The sequence below is a fragment of the Raphanus sativus genome, chromosome 7 (genome assembly GCF_000801105.2).
Source record: "Raphanus sativus cultivar WK10039 chromosome 7, ASM80110v3, whole genome shotgun sequence".
NCBI classification, from domain to species: Eukaryota; Viridiplantae; Streptophyta; class Magnoliopsida; order Brassicales; family Brassicaceae; genus Raphanus; species Raphanus sativus.
Genome location: NC_079517.1, coordinates 2,161,534 through 2,181,972, shown reverse-complemented (window position 1 = coordinate 2,181,972; position 20,439 = coordinate 2,161,534). Strand labels below are relative to the sequence as shown.

Genomic DNA, 20,439 nt, shown 5'->3' with positions numbered 1-20,439 from the left:
GTTTAACAAAGTTAATAGTGGGTTTAACCTTAGATTTTAGTATATTGTTATTGTTAGTATGCTTAATTTAAATAATAATAAAAATATATTGGTTTATCAGTTCAGCTTAATTCAGTTCGATTTGATCAATGTTCGGTTGGTTTGGATTAGGAAAATCTTAAATTGAACTATTTAATAATAGATTTTGGTTTGATTTCGGTCGATTTCAATTCGGTTGGTTCGGTTTTACGATTGGTTTTTTTCTTCCCACCCTAAAGAGACGCGTCTTGAAATAATTAAAAACAGCAGGAAAGCCTGATTAATAAGTAAACTGACATTTCAAAATAATTAATTAAGTTTATACACATGTGAGTAGGAATAAAAAAACAAATAAATTAAATAGTTAGGAAAGAAGATGAAAACAAAATTCAAAGTCACTCCCTTCCCCGTCCCCTGCGTCAATCTTAAGCTGTCTTCGCCAACGCTCTCTCTCTCTATAAATCTCCTTCTCCGCACAGTGAAACAGTCTCTTTTTTTTTTCTCTCTCTCTCTAGATTTTGTCTCCCCACCCCTAGGGTTTTCGTCTCCTTCACTGTTCATACTCGACTTCGCTCATCTCTCCGCCATGGCGGCCGAGAAGCTAAGAGACTTGAGCCAGCCGATTGACGTCGCTGTGCTCGACGCCACTGTTGCTGCCTTCTTCGTTACCGGATCTAAGGAAGAGGTTGTTCTATTTTCTCTGCGTGTTTTTGACTTGTAGTTTCTCCTTCATCAGAACATTGAAGTTGGGACGAATAGTATTTATTCTTCTCGATTTGGTCAAAAACGAGTGAGATTAAGGACTGTGTCGTTGTTAGGGTTTAGCACTTCGATACGTCTTAGGCCCAATAGGCTTGTTTTGGGGCAAATTGAACCGTGCTTATACAGCGTTTCAAGTGATCCGAGTTTTTAAAATCTGGATTTCATGTGTCTTAGGTATCTTAATAAGGAGTGAAATCTTGTAATGGCTGTGTAATTTTTGGATGAAATGAATCGCGTAGTTATGCGTCAATGTCAATATTCAACTCATTACGCATCTGAGTTTTTAGCTTGAATTAATCGACATTGTTTTCAAACAATGTACAGAGAGCTGCTGCCGACCAGATTTTGCGGGATTTGCAAGCTAACCCGGATATGTGGCTTCAGGTTGTTCACATTCTGCAGAACACAAAGAGCTTGGATACCAAGTTCTTTGCTCTTCAGGTGCGTTTCATCCTTCTTGTATCTTGATACCCTTCTGGTATTTATTACTTTAGTTAGACATGCTCATCTACTGATCTATCCTAGATGATAGTTGATATTTTATTCCAAACCGTAAAAATATCAGTTGCGAGCAATCAAGTTGTTAGACTCTGGCATCAGTTGATCATACGCATTGATTTCACCATTTCCTCATAGGAAATGAAATTAACTCTCTGATTTTTTTTATATCGGTTCCCAGGTTCTAGAAGGTGTTATAAAGTACAGATGGAATGCACTTCCTGTTGAACAACGAGATGGAATGAAGAATTACATTTCGGAGGTCATTGTTCAGGTATACTCTTTTGGAGGCCTTATGTTTGTCCTGATGAAACTCGGAAACTCTGCTAACTGGTTTTGCAATGATGTAACCTTGCAGCTCTCGAGTAATGAAGCGTCTTTCAGATCGGAGAGGCTCTATGTCAACAAACTAAATGTCATCCTGGTTCAGGTATCTATTTGGTTTGGTAGCTAACGCTTACGTATTTAGTTCCAACCCAAAGCTCGTTCCACTCCATTGACCATCCTAGCTCATGGCGTAACTTAATATATTGGGATAAATGCACAGATAGTGAAGCATGATTGGCCGGCGAAGTGGACAAGCTTCATTCCTGATCTAGTTGCTGCTGCTAAAACTAGTGAAACTATCTGCGAGAACTGCATGATCATTTTGAAAGTAAGATCTTTACCTGCTTTTGTAATCAGCTCTAACTTGAAAACAATAACATTTTTTTTTCTTTTGTTAGCTCCTAAGTGAAGAGGTTTTTGATTTCTCAAGAGGAGAAATGACTCAACAGAAAATTAAAGAGCTGAAACAGTCTCTAAACAGGCACGTCAGACTCTTTTTTTTAGAATCTTATATATAAATTTTGTAAAGTTCTAACTATTCCAACTCTATTTAAGTATCTTGTATATGTTGGGTATGGACTATCATTTATTTACCTCTTGGTGCTTTTTCTGTGTGCAGCGAGTTTAAACTCATTCACGAGTTATGCCTATATGTCCTCTCAGCTTCTCAAAGACAGGATCTTATACGTTCAACGCTCTCTGCGTTGCATGCGTATCTTTCATGGATTCCGTTGGGCTACATTTTTGAGTCTCCTTTGGTAATGTACTTAATTTGTTAAAATAAGATAAGAGAATAAAATTAAGATTGATGTTAATTGGTACTGCAATTAAGCTGTTCTGATATCTGTTCCGGTTGTTTACAGCTCGAGACACTTCTTAAATTTTTTCATGTGCCAGCATACAGGAACCTCACTCTACAATGTCTGACAGAGGTACTTCAGTTTTTTCTTTGTTTCTTGTTTTGTCAATTGAATCTGTTATTTAACTATCTATTGTCTTGAATTTGTCTCTGCTAGGTTGCAGCTCTCAATTTCGGAGACTTCTACAATGACCAATATGTTAAGATGTATACCATTTTTATAGGGCAGCTTCAGGTATAATAGTTATTTTCTTGTTTTACTTTTATTTGTACTATTACCTTTTTGTTCATTGACACTCCGATTCTTCTAGTTAGTATATGTTGTAATTTTGGTCTACTTTATGCTTTCTTGGCTTCTGGCCTGATGCTCAACACTTGTTCCCATGTTTGCAGACAATTCTCCCACCGAATACAAATATTCCTGAGGCATATTCAAACGGAAGTGGTGAAGAACAAGTAAGTATTTTCTGTGCACTTGGTTTCGAGGCAGCCCTTGTATTTGAATGATTTAGCAAGGTTATAACTGTGTGTGTGTTTATGTCACCTTTAGGCATTTATCCAGAACCTGGGACTTTTTTTCACTTCGTTTTTCAAGGTAAATCTTTTTCTTTGTTTGAAATATATATCTAGTGGGTTACTGGAATTCTGGATATGTATAATGATGGTTCACGGTTGTGTTTTAATGCTTCCAGCACTCATCATCTATTTCCACTTTATATGCAGTTTCATATACGGGTCTTGGAATCAACGCCAGAATTTGTCACCTTATTACTTGCGGGTCTCGAATATCTCATCAATATATCATATGTTGATGACACTGAAGTATTTAAGGTTTGTAAATTGCCGTTGCCAGTATTGTTGGTATTAAACAGTTGTATATGTTGTTTTCCCCTTAGTAATCCTCTCATGCGCTTTTCACCCATCTGAATTCTGGATTGAGCAGGTTTGTTTGGACTACTGGAACTTGTTGGTTTTGGAGCTGTTTGAGGCGCATCATAATTCGGATAACCCTGCGGCAAGTGTGAACCTGATGGGATTGCAGGTAGGATGGGTTCCTTGACTAATACAGATCGTTTTTTGTATTCTTACATAACTGATACCACAGATGTCTGTGGTATATTATTTAAACTTCTTACTATATTTTGGTTACTAACTTTGACGTGCATATTCCCAGATGTCTTTCGCTCCTGGTATGGTTGATGGCCTTGGCTCTCAAGTCATGCAGCGGCGTCAACTTTATTCTAACCCAATGTCCAAATTAAGAGGGTTAATGATTAGCCGCATGGCGAAGCCTGAAGAAGTGCTTATTGTTGAAGATGAAAATGGTAACATAGTTCGTGAAACTATGAAGGACAATGATGTTCTTGTCCAGTATAAGGTACTGATTTCTAGTCCAGTTCACATTACTCTACTTTAGCGTGGTTAGATATATACCAGACTACCAGTAGTACCATGAATTTAGGGAAATTTTCTAAATCCTACTCGCCACTGTACCTCTTTGATGTTTTTCTGTTGCTCCAACAATTGCAGATAATGCGGGAGACCCTAATCTACCTCTCACACCTTGATCATGATGATACTGAGAAGCAGGTACAGTGTTGATCATTTTGGTACTGGTCTAAGCATATTGGTTTGTGATATATATTGAGGATTAACAGTTGGGTTGGGGTTTATGATCAAGTGGAATGAGTGTTGTCTTTTTCCATGGGGAAACAGTCAGTAGTACCCTAAATTTAGCAGTTTAAACTTTAAACGTGGACGTGTTTTTAGGTATGAGTTTTCCTGTAGCCTGTTTCATGCTGTTGAGCTGATCTGAACTTCTGATTCTCTCTTTGACAGATGTTGAGGAAGCTAAACAAACAATTAAGCGGGGAGGAATGGACATGGAACAATTTGAACACCCTCTGCTGGGCTATTGGGTCTATTTCTGGATCTATGGCAGAAGATCAGGTACAGCCTGACTTTCTTTTTTCACAAAATGGAAATTGTTGTTGATACAGTTCTTCCATCTATTAGCTCGTATACCTTATTCGCTTTGAAGATAACTTGTTCAAAAGATTGGTAGTTTTCAAATCTAATCTTGATTTTTTTCTCTCATTAGCCCCACACATTTATCAGTCTGTGCTTGACTGCTTCTTACTGTGTTCTGAGACGGCGTGCTCAACCTTTCGATTCTGCGCACGAGTGAATTAAGTTACATGTTTTATTTATTTCAGGAAAATAGATTTTTGGTGATGGTCATTCGTGATTTGTTGAATTTATGTGAGATTATCAAGGGAAAAGACAATAAAGCTGTCATTGCTAGCAACATCATGTAAGTTTGGTCCTTCATATTTTGTTGAATTTCTTCCTGGATTGCTGTACTTCTGTTATGTTGTTTATTCGACATTTCATCGCGCATCAGAGTTATGCGTACTTAGTTGAAAGATTCTGCTTTGGCATTGTTGCAGGTATGTCGTTGGTCAATATCCAAGGTTCTTAAGGGCACACTGGAAGTTTCTTAAGACAGTTGTGAATAAGCTGTTTGAATTCATGCACGAGACACATCCTGGTGTGCAGGTAGCCCTCCAAACTTTTAAATTTATGGGATACAGTTATTACTTGATGTTTAAAGTCTGAGAATAAGATTCATATCTGCCCAAGCTAGAATCTGACTCTTTTCTGGTCCTAATGTTTATGTTCCCTTTCAGGACATGGCCTGTGATACATTTTTGAAAATAGTTCAGAAGTGCAAGCGCAAATTTGTTATTGTTCAGGTTTGTGTTCAATTCACCTTTCTTATCCTTTCCATTGTCTGCTAAATGAGCTCCTAGTCATATTGTTAATTTTGCTTCCAGGTTGGAGAGACTGAACCATTTGTATCCGAACTTCTCTCTGGCCTTGCAACTACTGTTCAAGATCTTCAGCCTCATCAAATTCACTCATTTTACGAATCTGTAAGTTTTTTCAGATGCGTTTCTAATTTGCCAATTAGAGCTATTTCTCTGTTGAGATTTCATGATTTTTCTGTCTCCAGGTTGGTAATATGATCCAGGCAGAATCAGATCCGCAGAAAAGAGATGAATATTTACAGAGGTTGATGGTACTTCCAAACCAGGTATGTTAATTAAAAGATGTGGCTGCTCAACTTTTGTTTACGTAGTTGGCTAAAACTGTTCAGTTTTATAATGTAGAAATGGGCAGAAATCATTGGACAGGCACGCCAGAGTGTAGAATTTCTCAAGGATCCAGATGTGATACGTACAGTGCTTAATATTCTACAGGTCCGATTTCTTACCTATTCCTCATAGTGGCATCTTAATAGTCGAGTTTCTGCATCTGCTGGTGTTTAGACAAAAGATTTTATTGCAAGGCATAACTATTACCATGTGTTTTTCTATGCAGACCAACACTAGTGCTGCTACTTCACTAGGAACGTATTTCTTATCCCAAATTTCCTTGATATTCATGGATATGTTGAATGTATACAGGTAAATTCATGATACATCATTATAGCCTTTAATAGTTAACAGTACTTCTGGTGTTATTTTAGTTGGGGGCTCATTTAATTTTCTCTATGACTGCACCAGAATGTACAGTGAGCTTGTGTCGAGCAGCATTACTAGTGGGGGGCCATATGCTTCGAAGACATCTTTTGTAAAACTCTTAAGGTATGATTTGTTGTATGCATCACATACACATTTCGTGATGCCACTATTTGACACTGTAATATATATATATATATATATATATATATTGTAATGCTTTGCTGTACAGATCTGTTAAGAGGGAAACCCTAAAGCTGATAGAAACCTTTCTAGACAAAGCTGAAGACCAACCACACATAGGGAAACAATTTGTGTCTCCAATGATGGAATATGTACTTGCTGACTATGCAAGGAATGTGCCTGATGCTAGGGAATCAGAAGTTCTTTCACTTTTTGCAACGATTATAAACAAGTATGCCTCTTATTAGTTGATGTGTGCTGTAGTAATTAAGAATGTCTACCATCTGCGTAACTGGATTGCTACAAGATGTGATTCCAAACTTTACTTCTCAGGTATAAGGCAACAATGTTAGATGACGTGCCAAACATATTTGAAGCTGTTTTCCAGTGTACATTGGAGGTAATTGCATTATTTGGACTGTGTTCTTTTTACTCACACTTACAGCTTTTTCTATAAACGAGGAGACTTAGCACTTTCATTGTGGTGGTGACTAGTGAAAGACTTGAAGTAGTTTAGATCGAGAAGTTAATCTTGTTTTCACCTAACTTAGATTTGATATTAAATTGGAAGTGGGAGGTGCAATATGTGATTGGAATTTTTTTTTAAATCATTTTGCAGATGATAACTAAGAACTTCGAAGATTATCCCGAACACCGGCTCAAGTTTTTCTCACTACTCCGTGCTATTGCTACATTTTGTTTCCCTGCCCTCGTAAAGTTGTCTAGTCAGGTTGGTATATATGTTCTTGCATATATTTGTTTTCCTTCGTGTGATCTTAAGGAGCTTATGGCCTTATTTCCAAGCCTTGTCTCAATATTCGGATATCATACTGTCTGTCATTTTGCATCAGCAACTGAAGCTAGTGATGGATTCAATTATCTGGGCATTTAGACATACTGAGAGAAATATCGCCGAAACTGGACTTAATCTCCTACTTGAGATGCTGAAGAACTTTCAGGTTTGGTGTTTGTTTCCCTTGTTTTTACTCTGTGGTTGTGGTATATGTTGTTTCCTGGTGTCTAACATTTGCCTCTGATTGTGACAGCAATCTGCGTTTTGTAATCAATTCTTCCGGTCTTACTTTATCCAAATCGAGCAAGAAATATTTGCTGTTTTGACTGATACCTTTCATAAGCCTGGTTTCAAGCTGCATGTCTTGGTGCTGCAGCATCTGTTTTGCCTGGTAAGAAAAGTCTCTCCTCTCCCATCTTTTATCTTATTGTTGGCCTTTATAAGTATGCTTCGAAATGGGGTAGGTTCTTCTATATACGCTTAGACGTTTGTTGATTATAAATTTAAAAGGTTGAGAGCGGTGCTTTAACGGAACCTTTGTGGGATGTTGCGACTGTACCTCACCCGTATCCGAACAACGCTGTCTTTGTTCGTGAATACACCATTAAGCTGTTGAGCTCTTCTTTCCCCAACATGACTGCAGCAGAGGTAAGTAGAAAAATTAAAACCAGTTTGATTTTGATTCTTCTTTCTTTCTCATGTCTGATATCGAGTCTCGATTGTTAACAATACAGGTCACACAGTTTGTGAACAGACTTTACGAGTCAAGGAATGACCCGTCCGAATTTAAGAAAAACATACGTGACTTTCTTGTGCAGTCCAAGGAATTTTCCGCTCAGGTAAACTATTAACTCTTCTTTGACGAATCTTGTCATTCAATTGCTTTCGAGAACACAAAACTTATAGCCAATTTGGTGAAATATTGTATGAAAATATCAGGATAACAAAGATCTGTATGCTGAGGAAGCAGCAGCGCAGAGAGAGCAAGAGCGTCAAAGAATGCTATCGATTCCTGGCCTTGTTGCTCCTAATGAGATCCAAGACGAGATGGTCGACTCCTAGACAAAAAAAAAACAAGAATGCTGCAACAAGATGGTAGAAAGCTTTCCCGTAGGCTTTTTGGAATGAGTGAGGAGGAGTATAGAAGAGACGTTAATTTCATCACACCGCTGCTGCTGCCTTTTTTGGAAGCCTTCCTAGTTCGATTTTGGGAATTGGAGAAGCCAAGAAAACAGAGATCTTTGGGTGGGGTAAACTGGTGTCTTGTTTCGTTAGTTAACTGGGTTTTTAATGTAGATTTAAAAAACCTTAGGGCTCTTCTCTAGTTATGGTTGGCTGATTATTGCTTTGCTTTAAACATATTAGACAAAGTTTTTCGGGTGTTTTTGTTATATTACTCGAGTGATTCGTGCGTTAGGGTACAAGACATTGTTTTATCCCCCTATTATTGTTACCATTAATAGAAAGGTGTTCTTTTTCTTTATTCGTCCAAACTCAATTTAGTGTTCACAACTGCGTGGAACGTGTTATGAAGCTCACGAGTAGGTCTGCGTAGGAAGATTAATATATGCGGTTTAGTCGTAGACTACGACTCGTAGTTAACTTAAAATTCATGAGTTATATACAAAAGAAAAATGGGTGTAAAGAAGTAAAAACGAAAAGAAGATAATTATGGAAGAAAAGTCGTGGACCATGTAGTCCACGTTTCAAAAGCCTTTATAGATAGTTTTGGCCCAAAATGATTATTTATATACTCCACCACAAATAGTGGCGAGAGGAATGAATGTTGGCTAATAATAATATTCAATTTGAAAAGAAAAAGGACTTGGTTTCGTTTCGTGAAATCCTGAAGACCTAACGCGTAAATCATTCATTCCCTTGAATCTCTCTCTCTCTCTGGGTAAATTCGTCACCGTCTCCTCCAAATCTATCTTCGTCGTCTCATCTGTCCTCCCTCTGCTTCGATAACAAGAGGAAACACAAAAAAAAAATAAAAAAAAATTGGGAGGGATGGGACAAGCATTTCGTAAGCTATTCGATACTTTCTTCGGCAATCAAGAGATGAGGGTAAAACTATTCATCTCTCCATGGCTTCCTTTTTTTCTGGATCTAGATGATCATGAACGTTGATTCTTCTTTCTTACTTTATATATCCTTGGCGTTGTTGTAAGCTGTGACATGATGATGATGAAACAGAATGGAAGAAATCTTATTTATATCAAAATTTTGTGATGATGTTGATGATGTCAATGTGGTGGTCAGGTGGTGATGCTGGGGCTGGATGCTGCTGGGAAAACTACTATTCTCTACAAACTTCACATCGGAGAAGTTCTCTCTACTGTTCCCACCATTGGTAACCCAACCCCACCTCTCTCCCGTGAAAGATGTTAGATTCATTCTATTATAACGCCTTACAAACAAAAAAAAATGTGATTGTTAGTATTTAGTAATCAAACAGCTGCTTTTGCTTTATTGAGTGTGTGTGTGTGTGTGAGATGAAAGTAGCCAATTTATGTTTGTGAAGTTCTCTTTTGTGCCCTACTATATGCAGGAGTTATGATTGATTTACTTTGTGTGTCTACTTGTATCAAATTCCTATGAGAGTATACTTTTTTTTTGTTTGGTCATTGCTCCTTCGGTTTGCTTCGGTTTCTGTGTTTGCCGACAGCTTTCAACTTTTCTTTACGCGCAGGATTCAACGTTGAGAAAGTTGAGTACAAGAATGTGATGTTCACGGTTTGGGATGTCGGTGGCCAAGAGAAACTCAGACCTCTTTGGAGGCACTACTTCAATAACACTGATGGTCTTGTACGTTTTCTTTTACCTTCTTCTCTTGCCATTTGTTATTCTCGTATTTGGTTATGATAAATTTTTAGCAGTATAATACATTGCTTGGCCCAACCTTGAGATTTTTTTGTATAAATCTTAAACTGACCATGGTCTTAAAGTGTACTCTAACATGCGTTTGCTTGCAGATATACGTGGTAGACTCTTTGGACCGAGAGAGGCTTGGGAAAGCAAAGCAAGAATTTCAGGTTAGATTTCTCTTAAGCTCATTACGTTAACTCTATTGGATAGTTCCTTAACCTGCTCTTTTATTTCCTCAGGAGATCATAAAAGACCCATTCATGCTCAACAGTATCATTCTGGTCTTTGCAAACAAACAAGACATGGTAAACATCGAGCTTTAAGTCCTGTTTCTTTTTGTTTGGCTATTCCCTGATCCTTTTTTTTAATCCATGCTGATTGTTAGAGAGGAGCCATGTCACCGAGAGAAGTATGTGAAGGGTTAGGCTTATTTGATCTCAAGAACAGGAAGTGGCACATACAAGGAACTTGTGCTCTTCGTGGCGACGGCCTTTATGAAGGCTTGGATTGGTTATCATCTACGCTTAAGGATGTCAAAGCCGCTGGATTCACCTCCGTCGGACCCTCGTTCTAACTCTTTCACGCTGGTAATATATGAAAAAACACCTGACAAACCCCACCAAGCTAATCAATCTCAGTGATCTTGATCTTGAAAATGTCTTTTCTTCTTGTAGGTATCAAAGCAGTAATCACACCAAAACAAAATCAGAACCACTAAATCCTTTTGTTAGGGAAAGAATCATCCTTCTCTCATGGTGCCAAACCTTACAATAGACTCAATTTGACTACTTTTTTTATTTTATTTTGGATCATGCTGCCATGAGAGCCTTCACTGTATATTATGTTGATGAAGTTTGTATCATCTCTAAACGTTCCCTTTTGGGGTCATCTTTTGTCCGATTGAAATTTAGTTTATAATATTCATTTGAAATCATTATTCTATTTTTATATATATCAAGTATATAACAACAAAGCTGTATATAAGGAAAACATCATTCCGAGACTTTATAATAGTTATATATTTAAGTCTTCTAATTAAAATTTTATAAAATGTCTTTATTTATTTTTATAAGAACAAGGTGATCGAAATCCACTTCATTTGAGGGATTACATATATTTCTTTCCATTTTAAGGAGTTGGTGCAATGACGTGGCCTGACCACCTGTACTCTAGTTTGTAAGGATAAAAACCATGTGTGAAATATATACCATCTTCTCTTGCATCCCAAAAGTTTTTCTTACCATAATGGATGATGAGACCACCACCTTCATATGCCTTAAACGATGCATAGAACTTGAAACCAGGTCCCTGCCATAAGCCACAATTGACTTCAGTCTTGAAAATACTTTCATAAAAACTGAAATCATAGGTTTGTCCATGATTCAACAAATGTTCGCCTAGATTATCTTCGTCCGTGAGACAATGGACCTTGAGAATGTTGTGTGGTTGAAGAGAGTTGTTAAAATGTACAGAGTCTTTCAGCAAACCCGCTCCATTACTCAACTCAGCACACAATGCAATGATAATCAAAAAGCATGAGAGGTGGCGATTCATTGTTTTGATTATTGTTTCGTTTTATATTTTTAGGCTGGTATATGTTAAAAGATGTAAACTCTCGACTTTTCAAATCATTAAATAATGTTCATGCATTCCGTTTTGCTCCCTTTTTGCATCTTCTTAAAACGAGTAATATATATACTTACCATAATAGTATGAAAAAGAAGTCAATGGTCAATTCTGCATTTTCTACATGAACTAATGGCGTGGCTGTGTTTTCTTTTCCACAATCAAAGAATGAAGTAAAAATATATCGAAGTCTAACTGTCTAAGTGTTTCAAAGTCAAAATACTTAGTATTATATTGAGAAATTTGTTCAGAAATAAATGCAAATTTCATAAAACGAGTAATATATATACTTACTATAATAATAGTCAATTCTGCATTTTAATGGCCTGACTGTGTTTTCATCAAGATCCCACAAAGAAGTTTTCATCATTCAGATCTTATTCATATAAAATTATACTAGGTAATTACCCGCGCTACGCTGCGGAATTTTTATCATGCTGATTCTTTTTGTTAAAATGTTTCAGTTTTATGCAACTCTTTGGTTTTTGCATGTGCTTGGTTTGATATACAAATAGCCTATATCAAACTAATTATACTTGTCAAATATTTTCGTACTTCCAATTAATTACTGGGTGACATCTAGGGTGAAATATAGTTTGGGACTTGAACCGAGCCAATAATAAAAAGGGCCTAATGGCTACACATATAATTTTGTTTGATTTTCACCGTCATATTAATGTAATTTACGTTGATTTTTTATCTTGTTTAATATTTGCTTGGTTAGTATACAAAAAAATAGGTTGCGTAGATCAAAAGTACTGTATAAGTGAAAAAGGTTTTTCTTTTTCTTTGTGAGAAATTTAAATACCAAAATTCAATGTCATATAACGTTAAAATCATTTTCTAATAAATATTAATAGAAACTCAGAAAATTATTAATAATGATAATGTATAATTCCAACATATTTTTTTAAAAAGAAAAAGCCAAAACAAAAGAGATAGAGATGTGTTTCAACATATGACCATGATATAGATATAAGTTCTTAAGCGATGGCCAAATGATCCGTCTCTTATTGGTCTCATTATCATTATAACATCATCCGTAGCTTGCTTCTGTGCATCTTAATCTTTTGTTTCGTATTTTCCTTCCTACCCAGTTTCACAACCAAAACTTGAAGTCTGGAAAATAGGAAGAGCTTCTCTATCTTCTGTTTTGATGTTACCATCCCTGATCCATCTCTGGTTCATTTTCTTTGATTGTTATATCCTATAGTTTTAAAAAATATCAAATTAATATTACTGTCATTATATATTGTGAAAGATGAGTTTAGGCAAAATATTATCTTTGCTTTCATGGTATCATCTTTTGGTTGAATGAATGAATTTTCTTTGGTAATTTGGGTCACCGTAAAAATTTGGAAAGAAGCTTGGAAGTTGTACTCCGCAGTCTTGACTTGGAAATTCCATTGTCTTTCCAATTATGTTGATTCGAGTGGTTGTTACCTTCTTATTTTTCCTGTAGTGACACAATCATATATGGATCAAGTAAATATGTGAATGAATGAATAATGAATTGTTAACTATAATATATAAGAACTAACCTCTGATACAGTTATTTCTTCAGTTGTGGTGTGTGTAATCTTTTTACATCCCGGTCAAATAAGACGAACGTTGTTGTTCTATCACCATGTTCAACTATTAATTCTTCTCTGAACCTGTTGATAGATAAATAATACTCAGAAAGCTAAATACGTTTTTTAAATACTAATGTAAATATGATGTAAGAGAGAGCATACCTTGCAACTCTAATTATTGGCTTTTGAATATAATTGTTGCATATCAAAGACTCATGAGAGATCCATTGAGTTTGAAATTCCTTGCTTCCTACCTGCGCAAGAGACGTAAGACGACAGGCTGTTTTTTTCTAAAGATGAGTGTAAGGGAATACCATGGTTATGAGATACTGTTCTCTCAAATTGAGGTAGGTGATGAATGCGTTGTTCGACTAATTGATTATATGAATTTTGTGTAAATTTCGATTAGGCACAGTTATCATGTAGGTTTTTATGCAAACATTTGCTTTAATCTATATTAATACATAATGCAACACATTTTATTAACTTATGTATTTCTTTTCTATACTGTCTATTATGTCTATTTTAAAATCATAAAATTTTTAAGGAACCGACATGGCTGTGGTTTCAAAACTTAAATAGATCATGAGAGAAACATATTTTATTAAGCAAACAATGCTACGGAGCTAGCTGCTCTTCCAGAAGAGCTAAAACATACAAGCCATGTTCTTTTTGTTGTTTAGTATATTACAAAATCAATAAAGGATACCATGGTCTTTACAGAAATATGATCAACAATTGTAACAGGACCTACACTGGAAAGTTCCGAAAGTCAGTTACAATTATATCATTCTGTCTTATACCTACAAAGAGTGACAGATTGCATATACATAGCTACAAAAGATGGGAATCTAAAAAAAGGAAGTATCAAGGAAGATGACTGCCACAGTGACTACCATAGAAAGGGAGGGTCCTTTGGCAGAGCTCACAATATTGGTACCAAGTAAGATGACTACCACAATGATGTCATCATGGAAATGCCTTCTCACGCCTCTCTCTATCTTCTTCACATCAGTAGATATCCAGGGGCGGATGTACAGCCAAGGGTGTGGGGTCACGTGCCCCCAACTCATTTTAAAATTTCCTTCAGTAATTCTTATGTTGTCTATGAAATGCCCCTAACTAAAAAATAATTTTTATGTATGTGCCCCCATCTAATTACATTCCTGCATCCGCTACTGTAGATATCACTTCTCTCTTTTTTGCTGCAGCTCGCAGGGCCATCTTCACCAGTCTACATATATCCCTTGTGTTCATTCACATCATATGTCAGACTCAATATTTGGTTCTGTAATGTTTACTTGGGGAAAATGGGTCTAACGCACACATTCCGTGAATGGTTCTGAACGATGTCAACAACTTCTTTGTAGGTCAGATGTTCCCATGGTCTGTCTGAAGCAAATATGAGAAACTGATCTTGTGGTTGGACAATTTTAACTAACAATTCATCACTTGTAATATACTCCAAGAGGATGTTAATAATTGAACGGCCTGGAAGAACCTAAACAGAAAAGAATCAACTTCGATATGAAGATAGATATAACCTTATCAATAGTAAGCAGAGGAAAGAATAAGTATATAACCTTCTCAGTACAAAGCAGATTCGACGAACCAATATCATGATCAAGATCTCCCTGTTAGTCAGATAACAATCCTGATTTCGACCAGATACGAAGGCGTCTATCTGACTATCGACCGCAACTAAAGAGGTTAAGAATCTATCTGACCGCAACTTCGTATCTGATCCTCTTACAACTATTATTCATCAATCGACTATCTCATCCCAGCAACTCAGAGACATAACCAAACTAAAACTCAGCTCGCAATTCAACTATTGGCTCCACTCGATCTCTATTTACGGCGAGAAAGACGGTGGTACCCATCTCTCAATTCGGCTCTAGGGTCGACTCGATCTGCTTGACAGAGAAACGCGGTGGTCGGGGCATGAGATCGTCGACGGAGGAGATACCATCGACAGAGAGATCGCATCGACGGAGAGATTGCATGGATGGAGGAGATACCATCGACGGCACCAGGAGAGATTGCATCGACGGAGAGAGAGAAAACAAAGAAAACAGACCACATAGGATACGACGTGGAGAGATGAAATGTTTTCATTGGTTTTTCAGAATTTTTCATTTAATGACATGTCACTTCTAAAATTGTTTTCAAATCCTATGTGGCAGAAGCTGGAGAAAGGCTAGACTTATTACTGTGTGGATTGGTGATTGTGAACATTTACATCATATATATATCAATTGAAATATATACAATGTAGATGTAAAATTATAAGTGATAAAATAAATATAATAAATGTAAAAAGTAAAATATTTGATAAAATACAGATAAAACAAAGAAAAAAACAGAAAAATGTCAAAGTACAATAAAATCACAATGATAACTAAAAATAAAAAAAATAAAATATCGTAAAACAAGCATGATGTAAAATAAATTAATCAAATAAATATATATAATAATTCTTAATTAGCTGACTAATACAAATATAGAGATAAAATGTATTTCATTAACCATTTGAATAAGGTATATATATATTGGAATCCATAAAATTTGTCATATAAAAAGGAGTCACGGTTTTATTATTATTAAAACCTCACCACAATGGTTATATATGTTGCCAATTGCCATTCTTTCTCTCTCCATTTCTTGTGTGTTCATCATATCTAATAAGAAAAGGTAACCATTTGTTTTCTCCATTCAAATATCAAAGATAATATGTTCAACATGTCTTTTTGATTCAAATCTTTTCTAGATATGTCAATTTGATTTTTTTAGCCGCATGTTCTTTGAGAAATGCAAAATGTTGGATTCATTTTAAAATTCGGTTGTGCGACCAGCAATGAATGCAAACCGAATAGTAAACTGAATTTACTGATGTTGTGAAATCTGATTTTAATTGAGTTATAAATCTTTATATCTGTTATAATAACATACTCCTATTTGTTTATCTTTGGATGTTTATATCGTTAAGAAAAGTTTGATTAATTAATTTTAGCACAAACATACGGTATCAATTAATTTTATATTTATTTAAGACTAAAAGGGATGTTTCCTTTCCAGGACTATGGAGATGGTAGTATTATCAGCTTCATTTGGACTACTACACATAAGCGGCAGCTAGAGATAATTATAGCACAAACAGACGGTATCAATTAATATTTATATTTTCTTACAAGTTGATTAGTTTTTGCTTCTTCTTTTTTTGCGGCAATTAATTTTAGTTTTGTTACATAAGAACAACTGCATAAGAAATGCATGGTAAATGACATTGTTGGGTTCGGTGGCATTGGCACGGGAGGAGCAAACAACAAAGGCAAAAATGTATTTATTGGAAGCAGATATGGGACGTGAACAAGCAAACACAACAAGATGGTGAACCATCAGAAGAATTTCCAATTTTGAAGTAACGTTTAGTTTATGATTATATTTGTCCATTTACTTTGTGATTTTTTAAACCTTGATTTCATATGATCCTTTTCAAAAGAGATCTAACCAACCTAACAAAACAGAAATGAGCAAAAAAGTATACTCTATTTTCTTTTACGTGAAAATCACAAGACTTTTTCAAAAAAAAAATTGAGCAAAAATAGTTGATTCTCTATTCATCAAAAAAAAAATCAAGAAATTGCTTCGTGATAAATAGAAAAGAACATTTAGTTTTAGCTCAATTTGTATCTAAATCTGGAGCCCATAAAGCAATTTTTTAACGCTTGTAATTCAATCAAATTATTCTTACAAATATATACTACTGGTGTCTTTTTCTTTGAGTCTATGTTTGCTGAATAATAAGCAAATTCTCGAACTGAAAGCTGTTGGAGATCTTTCCCAATTTTTGTTTCTTAATTTGAAAGGAAAGACATAATTTTTAATTTTTCTGACTCAGACAACAACGAAAACAAACACGTTTTTGAATCGCAACACTACTCTGCAATCTGATTATCACTAGGCAGAATCTGCAACGCAGCTGTGTTGTTACTGCTCTTTATAGAAAGTTCATTCACCATCTTCACGAGCTGCCTCATGCTAACATCTTTCAAGTTCTAGATCTTCATCAATCTGCACCTTCTTCTTCTTCTTTGTCTCACCTTTTCTGTCTCCATTATCACTATTGTTAACAACATTCATTATCATCATTTCCATGTTGTTCTCCTTGTTCGTAGTACCCTCATTATCCACCTTCATAGCTGAATTCTTCTTTGATGCTGATTTGTTTGGTCTTGGAAACTGAGCTGAGATGGACTCTGCTACAAATGGGGATAGTGGAGCTCTGTTTACTATAGCCTCTTCAAGAGGAAGAGGGGGAGAAGTTGGAGCAGTTACAGAACTTTCTTCAGCAATATCAGATCCATTAATGGCTTGGTTTGAACCAGCTTCAGAGATAGTGACATCCAAGTCAACACCAGAATGATCTCCTTCCAAATCACCATCAGTATGGTCCACCAGTATTGTGTCTTCATCAAAAGTGTTGATTTTCTCAGTCTCAGCAGGATCATTCTCCTGATTTGTCTGTTCTGTCTCTTGGTTGTCGGCTTTGTTTGAATCAGCTTCAGAGATAGTACCGTCTGAGTCAAAACTATAATCATCTTCATCCTGTTCAGCTTCAGAGATAGTACCTTCTGAGTCAAAACTAGAATCATCTTCCAAATCACCATCGGTTAGGTCCACCACTGCTTCTTCATCGAATGTGTTGGTTTTCTCAGTCTCGGAATCATTTTTCTGAATTGCATCTTCTGTCTTTTGATTATCAGCTTGGTTTGAATCAGCTTCAGAGATAGTTCCGTCTGAGTCAGCACCAGAACTATCTTCATCCAGTTCAGTTTCTGAATCATCATCGGTTCGGTCCACCACTGCTTCTTTATCGAAAGTGTTTGCTTTCTCAGGCCCAGAGTCATTCTTTTGGATTGCCTCTTTTGTCTCTTGATGCTCTACTTGTACTACTAAACTGTCGAAAGCTTGAGCGTTCTTGGACTCTACGAAAGACACACATTTTCAAATAGAAATGTAAACAAGAAAAGGAACAAAATCTCAAATGCTCTTAATTTGTTGCATACCTTTATTGTCATTGATTATCTCAGAGTTGGCATGTTCCAGGACAGAATTATCACCAAGATCAACATAAATCTCAGTATCTTCTTCCGGCTTAGTCTCTGAATCACCATCAGTTTGGTACACCATTGCATGTTCTGTCTCTTGATTATCAGTTTGGTTTGAATCAGCTTCGGAAATAGTGTCGTCTGCGTCAACACCAGAATTGTCTTCCTCCGGTTCAGCTTCTGAAACACCATCAGTTCGGTCCAGCACTGCTTCATCGAAAGTGTTGGTTTTCTCAGTCTCAAAAACATTGTCCTCGACTGCCACTTCTGTCTCTTGATGCTCGACTTGTACAAAAATGTCAAAAGCTTGAACGTTCTTCAACTCTGCGAAAGAATGACATTTTGATTTAAAATGTAAACAATAAAAATTGGTTAGTGTTCCTAATGTATTGCATACCTTTATTGTCGTTATTTGTCTCAGTGTTGGCATGTTCTAAGACAGTATCGTCAACAAGATCAACATAAATCTCAGTATCTCCAGTCTCCTGATTATTGTCCTTCTTCTCTGAACCTTCCTCAGAAATAGCTTTATCAGCCAGCAATATTTCTTCTTGCTTGTTTACTTGGACTAAACCATTCTTGGATTCTGCGAAAGCCAGATAGTTTAGAAATGTAAAAACAAGAAATCGGCAGACTACATTGCAGTATATGAATGCTTGCATTACCTTTTTCATCACTCATAACTTCATCCCCCTCGTCCTTGTTAGTCTCAGTGTTTGCATCTGAAACAGCATTATCACCAAGGTCTCCAGTTACCTGGTCGCTGTCATGTTTCAACATCTCCCATTCTTTCTCCATGGAAGCACTTAAATCTTTACCTGGGACAACCTCAGTATTCTCAATTCTTTCCTCTGAACCTGCATATTACCACAGAACGCATTATAAACCAATCAGTTCACCTGATCACAAGCATTGCTAGAGATAAAAGGCATTGGTATCTAACCAGTTGAATTTGTCTCCTGTGCAGATACTTTTAGTTCACTTTCTTCAATCTTCTCAGCTTTATCCAAGTTTTCTTTAGTCTTCAAACTCAGGTCAGCCATACATTTTGCCAACAGCCTGGTTGATCTCCTTGTGCTGTAAGCCGACTGAACCAATTCACCCTTCTGACTCTCCTGAATTTTGCTCCTACGAGAAGCTTCTGCTGTAGCTTTCCTTGTGCTCCGTGCTGCAGGAGTTTTAGCCACCACATTGGCTTCAAACTTGACATCGTTAGTCTTAGCTTCTTGAGCAACATTGTCTTGGTCCATTTCTCCATCCAGAGACTTTTTACTCGCCAGACGACAAGAACGGTTCACCAGCAGTGATGATGACTGACGTTCAGTCTTTATTGTGGTCTTCCTTCGGGTTGTAGTATTTGGAGGCAGCCTTGCTACACTGGTTGGAGACTGTACAACATTGGAGTCGGACTGATTTATGTATTCTTCAATACCTTCAACCTGTAAAATTATTAAAAAAAAAAAAAAGAATCACAGAAACAAAGCATCAGAGGTGAAACTAACACCTGCAAATGCATAATTGAGTAAACGAACAGAATCTCTCTGCGTTCAAAAAAAACCACAATTCAAACTCGACTTCACAGAATAGTGATCTAACAACACAGACGTGGAGGTAAACGATGAATATATAAACTACGATCTCAACCAAATCAGAGTAATCACTGATCTAAGGATTTTAGATCTACAATTCAAACTTGACCTCAACAGAATAGTAAATCAGCTGATCTAAAATTATCGAGAAGGATCTCTCTCTCTCTCTCTCTCTCTCTCATGTTCGATTTCTGAATTATTAAAACGATCGCAATCACGATCTCAATCAAATCCGATTCATCTAATCGTACTGATGGCTTGAAATCGAAGCAGCTACACATTATGGATCGAATATAGGAAGAAAAAACTCACGATCTCAAGAGCAGCGAGAGCGTCGGCCATGGCGATATTGGTCTTATTGGCTGGGATTTTGTTCATCTTGCAGAGAGATTGAAGATCTCTTCTCGTGAGGCTGTGGAAATCCATCTTCGCGAGAGGACTTTGAGCAAGTTTTCTTGAGTGAGTGAGTGAGAGAGTTGCTGAGAGAGAAAACAAGATGTTTTACTTGGTGCCTATGGAATCGGATAAAGGCGTGTTATTTATACCTCTTTTCCGAAGCGATGCCTAAGATTATTGGAAGTGAGCATTATTGGAGACTTGGAGCGGAGGTTTTGAAATTTGAATTTTTCCCGGAATTAATATTTTTCTTTATTCAGTGATCGCTTGCTTTAAATTCCCGCCTCGTCACTTGTATTCTGCCAGAGAAT

The 20,439-nt window shown here is 36.5% G+C and overlaps 4 protein-coding genes across 4 annotated transcripts; 2 read left to right on the top strand and 2 right to left on the bottom strand.

The window, feature by feature from the left end:
• The first annotated feature begins 443 nt into the window (after positions 1 to 443).
• LOC108817984 (protein EXPORTIN 1A) lies at positions 444 to 8,447 on the top strand. Its single transcript, XM_056990519.1, has 32 exons — positions 444 to 703; positions 1,105 to 1,221; positions 1,460 to 1,552; positions 1,637 to 1,708; positions 1,826 to 1,933; positions 2,004 to 2,086; positions 2,225 to 2,363; positions 2,469 to 2,537; positions 2,622 to 2,699; positions 2,858 to 2,920; positions 3,015 to 3,059; positions 3,188 to 3,295; positions 3,408 to 3,506; positions 3,639 to 3,842; positions 3,995 to 4,054; positions 4,304 to 4,414; positions 4,681 to 4,778; positions 4,915 to 5,023; positions 5,155 to 5,220; positions 5,302 to 5,400; positions 5,481 to 5,561; positions 5,638 to 5,727; positions 5,849 to 5,934; positions 6,034 to 6,114; positions 6,221 to 6,403; positions 6,505 to 6,571; positions 6,791 to 6,901; positions 7,023 to 7,130; positions 7,218 to 7,355; positions 7,475 to 7,612; positions 7,699 to 7,803; positions 7,904 to 8,447. The coding sequence occupies exons 1-32, from the start codon at positions 605 to 607 to the stop codon at positions 8,024 to 8,026; spliced, it is 3,231 nt and encodes a 1,076-aa protein (XP_056846499.1). The 5' UTR covers positions 444 to 604; the 3' UTR covers positions 8,027 to 8,447.
• A 297-nt stretch (positions 8,448 to 8,744) lies between these two features.
• Positions 8,745 to 10,766, top strand: LOC108814820 (uncharacterized). The gene is made up of 7 exons (XM_056990520.1): positions 8,745 to 9,031; positions 9,227 to 9,317; positions 9,657 to 9,772; positions 9,940 to 9,999; positions 10,072 to 10,137; positions 10,218 to 10,419; positions 10,507 to 10,766. The coding sequence occupies exons 1-6, from the start codon at positions 8,975 to 8,977 to the stop codon at positions 10,404 to 10,406; spliced, it is 579 nt and encodes a 192-aa protein (XP_056846500.1). The 5' UTR covers positions 8,745 to 8,974; the 3' UTR covers positions 10,407 to 10,419; positions 10,507 to 10,766.
• A 142-nt stretch (positions 10,767 to 10,908) lies between these two features.
• On the bottom strand, positions 10,909 to 11,386 carry LOC108815133 (S-protein homolog 9-like). Its single transcript, XM_018587788.2, has one exon. It carries the CDS (start codon positions 11,384 to 11,386, stop codon positions 10,961 to 10,963), a length of 426 nt encoding a protein of 141 aa, XP_018443290.1. The 3' UTR covers positions 10,909 to 10,960.
• Positions 11,387 to 16,810: 5,424 nt separating this feature from the next.
• Positions 16,811 to 20,254, bottom strand: LOC108817034 (uncharacterized). The gene is made up of 6 exons (XM_018589621.2): positions 20,045 to 20,254; positions 19,087 to 19,582; positions 18,809 to 19,000; positions 18,541 to 18,729; positions 18,102 to 18,467; positions 16,811 to 18,020 (listed from the first exon to the last, which is right to left on the bottom strand). The coding sequence occupies exons 1-6, from the start codon at positions 20,156 to 20,158 to the stop codon at positions 17,074 to 17,076; spliced, it is 2,304 nt and encodes a 767-aa protein (XP_018445123.1). The 5' UTR covers positions 20,159 to 20,254; the 3' UTR covers positions 16,811 to 17,073.
• Between the last annotated feature and the right edge of the window lie 185 nt (positions 20,255 to 20,439).